The sequence below is a fragment of the Cibotium barometz genome, chromosome 5, assembly GCF_041138505.1.
Source record: "Cibotium barometz isolate CiBa-2024 chromosome 5, ASM4113850v1, whole genome shotgun sequence".
NCBI lineage: Eukaryota > Viridiplantae > Streptophyta > Polypodiopsida > Cyatheales > Cibotiaceae > Cibotium > Cibotium barometz.
The window spans coordinates 36,000,395-36,005,976 of NC_141050.1; the positions used below are offsets into that span (position 1 = coordinate 36,000,395).

A 5,582-nucleotide genomic window follows, 5' to 3' on the forward strand; every position below is an offset into this window, starting at 1 on the left:
AAGCTGGTACACGCGTATTGTTTTTTTGGAGCGAATGCTGGAGATTTGGAAGTTTTATTTCAACAGTATGGTTTGATTGTAGTTGCCAAATGCAGGGCACCGACCCATTCAAAACAGATGGCGCTCCATTTTTAGCATGAATGTGGAGATGGCCGGCAGTGCATGGCACCGACTGTAATTGATGTGTTTGGTAAGTTATGATGCTGATGATTACGAAAGGTGGGCAGCTCTTGTCATGTTTTGGAAGTGTGGACGCCGCACATGAATCTGAAGCAAAAGGAGCCGCTAGCCCTCTTAGTGTGTGGCCATCTAATTGAAGGTTTAAAATAAAGAAAATAATGATATAATGTGGCCAAAAAAATTGGAGCCACATGGAGGCTTTATACACTGCCAGCGTGATCATCTAGAGGCTGGCGAAGATTCGAAAGGTGGCCGCCTCGTAGTAAAAAGGTGCTCTGGTGAGTCTGGAGATAGTCGCACAAGAAGTAGCCGCCTGGTAGCGAGGAGAAGTCTCTCGGGTGGAGCGCAGACGCTACCGGCAGAAGCAGAGAGGAGGACAGGCTAGGGAGCCGCTGGAGTGAAGAACCTCGGTGACTGGTGGACAGCGTGGCTGCAGCGAGGAGAGATGGGGGAGTTGGCAAGAGCGCTGGCGTAGATAGTGGTCGTTTTCTTTTCTTGGTGCGGCCGGCGGCAATTGGGGGCCGTTTTAGCGTGGAGTGGAACCGGGCAACTAGAAGGAGGCGAGGCCGAAAGATGTAATGCCTTTGGGGATGCGAAGCATGGCGAAGGGAGCTGCTGTGAGGAGGTCGCCTTATGTTGGGTTGCTGTGGCGGCTAGTAGCGCTGCAGAGAAGAAGGCGACTTGCAGGGAGGCCGCCTGTGTGGCTGGATGTTAACTGAAGTTGAGGGTGGTTGGGCTAGATGCAGGAGAAGGAGGGTGCTGCGTTAAGCAGTTGGTGATGAGATCGTGCAAAGGCTGACGAGCAAGGAAAGCTGCAGAGGCTCTGTGGTTGGCGAAGCTGCTGGTCACGACACACAGAGAGAGAGAGCTGCTGAGTTGAGGGTTAGCTGGTGGGGCGCCCTCTGAAGAGAGAGTGGCTGGTTTTGTGTGGGCGACGACACCAGGCAGAGAGTGGATGCTGACCAGAGAGAGAGCCTTGGTTTTTTGTGTGTGTTGGCTGCACAGTAGAGGTGCTGATGTGTGGGCTGGAGACAGTGGGGCTCGCCTACGACACTTGGCAGGTAGCAGCTGGACAGAGAGTAGCCGGGCTACAGAGGAAGTGAAGAAGGGTTGTTGGTGGGGCACCCTCTGAAGAGAAGTAGAGACCGGGAGACAGAGGCTTGGTTGTCAGACGCAAGGGTGAATTCCCTTGGCAGTAAATCCTGGCCAGAGTCCTGGTTTTTGGTGTAATTGCTGAGAGGGAAAGCTCACTTGTATTGCAAGGGAATTAATGTCTATTGTTTAATGTTGAAAATGACTCACTTGTATTGCAAGGGAATTAATGTCTATTGTTTAATGTTGAAAATGACTCATTTACAAATGACTAGCTTTCACACAAGGCTAGACAAAAATTAAAATATGTCCATGGCCACTAGTTCTAGTCTTAGGCCACTTCATAAATTCTTGTGCCATCTTACAAGGAATATGATTTTATAACACACAGGTAAAATGATGAAGCGAGATGGTGAAGCGCCTTACAATAGGCGAAACCATATTAACCCGTGAAGTGGTTAACAGACAAGCCATGTAGTAGACAAACTTGAAGGAAAGCCACGTTTCTATAGGTACAAAGTATTACTATTATTTGTTTAACACGACCTCTGACGACACGGTAATTAAGTACAGAGAATGACTATAACCCTAGCTCAACAACAACTCATACCCAAGGACAAGATGAAGCAGGCTAGGACAACAAAACTAACTAGTGCACGGTGGAAAAGAATAGGGTTTACTTGACAACATGATAATTAAGTATAGACAACCACCCCAACTCCGCTACTGAAAGTCAACAAGAAGAACTACTATTGGACTTAAGCCTCAAATTTGAAGCTTTCAGAACCCTTCTTGAGGCATGTTACCCTTTAAATAAGGGCACACCAAATTTTACCCCTTAAAAAAAGAAAAAAGGTCGAGTTTGAAAAATCTTTTAGTATGCCCTTCTTTTGATATAAGGAAAAAATATTGAGTAATATTTTACCCTTCAAATGAAAAAATAGGGTCTCCATTCAAATTTGAGGCCTGATCGGACACAAGCTCAGTTGAGAAGGATAAGTTCGACGCCTGAGATGGAAGAGACGGACGGAAAGCTAGAGGCCGAGGTGTAGAAGGGAAGGAGGGGAGGGGAAAGGAGACACATGAGGAGGAGAGAGCTTGGACGACTAGGCGGATGGAGGGGCGAGAGAGGGGATCCAGGTGGCAGCATGCTAGGCCCAACATGAGGACAAGCTCCATCTCCTTCGCATCATATGAGGAGGCAAGGCGTTTGTCCGCTGCCTCTACTAGGCAGCCCTCCTGGTGGAGCGCCCACAGTGAGCGCAGTACCTCAGCTGAAAGGCGGCACCCAATCGCCAGCTAGACTCGTTGCTCACCATCCCTGTCTCCACGCATTCGGGCGCCATGTACCCTGGTGTGCCGGTGATTGTTCTGGTCTTTGCCGCGTCGCTGCCGTTACCGCCCTCGATCAACCTTGCCAAGCCAAAATCGCCCAGTCTAGCATTGAAGTCAGCGTCTAACATCAAGTTACTGGGCTTGATATCTCTGTGAACTACAACCATCTCCCACTCTTCATGCAGGTAGAGCAGCCCAGCAGCCAACCCCTTGAGCACATGGTACCTCCTCTCCCAGTCCAGCACCTTATGTCCGCCTTCACTTTTGAGCCACTTGTCCAGGCTCCCGTTGGGCATGTATTCGTACACCAGCAACAGCCTCCTTCTCCAGCGGTCGTGGCACCACCCCACAAGCTGCACCAAGTTCTTGTGCCGTAGTCTTCCTATGATGGTCACCTCTGCTATGAGCTCCCGCTCGCCCTGCTTCGACCGCTGCGATAGGCATTTCACGGCCACTACAGACTTATCAGATGGCAATGTCCCCCTGTAGACCGCGCCGAAGCTGCCTTCTCCCAGAAGACAATCGGCGCTAAAGCCGTTAGTGGCTTTCCTCAGCTCCCTATAGGTAAACTTGCGAGGACCGTAGTTTAGATTGGCCCAATTCTGCAACAGATCAGATCTCTTCCTCTTTCTTGACACCAGGGTAAGCACAGTCACGACAAGTAGCAAACCTATCAGGGCTACGCCGCCGACGATCAGCCCGGCAAGAAGGGCACGGGCTGTACCGCTAGCGGGGGAGACAGGGAGGCCCGCAGAAGTGAAATTCCACTTGAGAACACAGTGGGTTTCTGAAGCACTCCCGGTAGAAGCAGAGAAACCCACATAGATAATTTCCGGGAGATGCTGGCGAAGATTGATTTGGAGCTGAGGGATCACTGGGCGGACTGGTTTGGTCATGTTAGGTCCTTCATTAGCTAGGTACACATCAAGCATTTGGCCATGTCCGTCGTAGTCGATCCAGACGCTAGTATTGGTGCCCGTGCTTGTGACGTTGCGGTCGAGGAAGACATTGTGAGGGGTGAGAGATTCGTTAAGGATGGAAACTATGCTGCTGATGTCGATGCCCACATGATTACTATCCGGATCAAAGATGTCCTTGAAGGTATCGAATTCTACCGCCACAAGCCTCCGCATGTTATCGGCGCCTCCGCCGCCAGGAGTTGCATTAAGGCTCTCATTGAAGAGACCAAGCCACTTCCCGTAGCCGTTTTCAACCTGTGTTTCGTCCGCCCTATCCGAGCTCAAGAAAAATGCCATGCCGCCGCCGGTAGTGGCGACACCACCGTTCTCTATTGGCCCCATGTTCAGCAGAAAGGAGGTGTTGAAGGATGCTGTGTAGTTGTATTTGGGATCCCAAATCCGCAGAGATTTGTAGTATGTGATTTGTCCGGCAGTGTTGTAGACTGCCGCGGAGCCCGAGCCCGTGTCGTAGGTCACCTGCAGTGCACCAAGCTGAGTACTAGAGCTATTTGCAGAGAAGTCCAAAGACGACATGTCGCTTTGGGAGAAACTGTCGAAAGAGAAGGTGAGGCCAGCTTGCGACCGGCAGCTGGAGAGGCAAGACATCCAGCAAATAAGAAAGAACGTTAATGATGGGCGCAGGAAGGAGCTGAGGGCAGGCGGGGTAGCCATTAAAGATGCTAGGAGGGAGCTGAAGCAAGGCGGAGTAGCCATTAGAGGTGCGAAGCGTACATGGCTCTATAGAGCAAAGCAGGGCGATTTTTCTGTGAAGGAGGGAGGGAGACCATAAGGGTTTCCTCGTGGATCCAATGCGACTCGGCGGGGGTAGGGCGTTTGTCATCTTGCACGCCCTCGGTCTAAACGTTCTAGAGAAGGCTCCTTCAAACCATTTAGAAAAGGTCTCCTAAAAAACAAATAAGGCCAATATTTTGAAAAACAATTCTAAATTTTACACAGAAATATATACATATTTATTTAAATTTTGAAGGTCAAGCTAGTTTTATGGCCTTCAAATTGAAGGGTAAGTTAGGCCTCCAAATTTCAGCCACGATCGAGGCCTTTCTCATTCATTGGTCACCAAGTGTAGCACTCAGTGCTTGCTCACTCACACACGGAAGTCTCTTTACAATGCCTTCAAAAAACCACAAAAGCTAGAACACTCTTTACAATGCCTTCAAAAAACCACAAAAGCTAGAACACTCTTTACAATGCCTTGAACAACTATCTTGCATATCACTATTACTATTATTTGGAAAAAAAGGCCATGTTATCTTAATCTTATAAATAATAAATTCACCATCATCACATGGTGGCTCTTAATGGCTCCTTTCTGGCTACCTAGGAATGTTAGTTTCTCTCTGATTAAGCTACACATGCTTTGTTATTAATGCTTGCCCTACGATTCTAAAACTTAGGTTAATATATTAAAACTCACACACTTTACCACTAAGCTACACATACTTACTTTGTTATAACGCTTGCCTAGTGTAGATATAGAATGTTTTCATTGGTCTTGGCTTATGCATGACACTGTAAGGAGTAGATAGACTTGGTCAACCAAGGGTTATGCACTTGCCTAGTGTAGATATAGAATGTTTTCATTGGTCTTGGCTTATGCATGACACTGTAAGGAGTAGACAGACTTGGTCAACCAAGGGTGGTTTTGTCAAATGTGACATTCATCAAGGACTATGATAGGATTTTCATTATTTATATTTCTATTATTTTTTATGTCACATTTAATTTTTGCTTGTGCTATGTTGTAACCGATGGGAAAGTGGTTTTTTTATATAGTATTCTACTTTGAATGTTGTGCCAGAATGCCATTTGTAATTTAATGATAATTCAAAACTTGCTTGTTATATAGTGGTATTTTTAAATATATTATCTCTGATCATTGTTTCATGCCATGTTTATGGACTATGACAATTGTTTTGTTACAATACACATAATGCCTCATTTTTACTCTATACTAGTGAGACAAGATGATTATTACAAAGGAAGCCACCCATTTTG

General features: G+C 47.3%; 1 protein-coding gene across 1 annotated transcript; it reads right to left on the reverse strand.

Annotated features, from left to right (window-relative positions):
• Window positions 1-2,193: 2,193 nt before the first annotated feature.
• LOC147638426 (putative L-type lectin-domain containing receptor kinase S.5) lies at window positions 2,194-4,306 on the reverse strand. The gene is made up of 2 exons (XM_086798773.1): window positions 2,604-4,306; window positions 2,194-2,571 (listed from the first exon to the last, which is right to left on the reverse strand). Exons 1-2 carry the CDS (start codon window positions 4,278-4,280, stop codon window positions 2,194-2,196), a joined length of 2,055 nt encoding a protein of 684 aa, XP_086654899.1. The 5' UTR covers window positions 4,281-4,306.
• Between the last annotated feature and the right edge of the window lie 1,276 nt (window positions 4,307-5,582).

Excerpts from the sequence above, each read along its gene's own strand:
- LOC147638426 (XM_086798773.1), bottom strand. The coding sequence starts at position 4,280 with ATGGCTACTCCGCCTTGCTTCAGCTCCCTCCTAGCATCTTTAATGGCT. Across the intron at positions 2,572-2,603 it reads GGTACATGGCGCCCGAATGC|CTGGCGATTGGGTGCCGCCT; the intron begins GTGGAGACAGGG and ends CAACGAGTCTAG.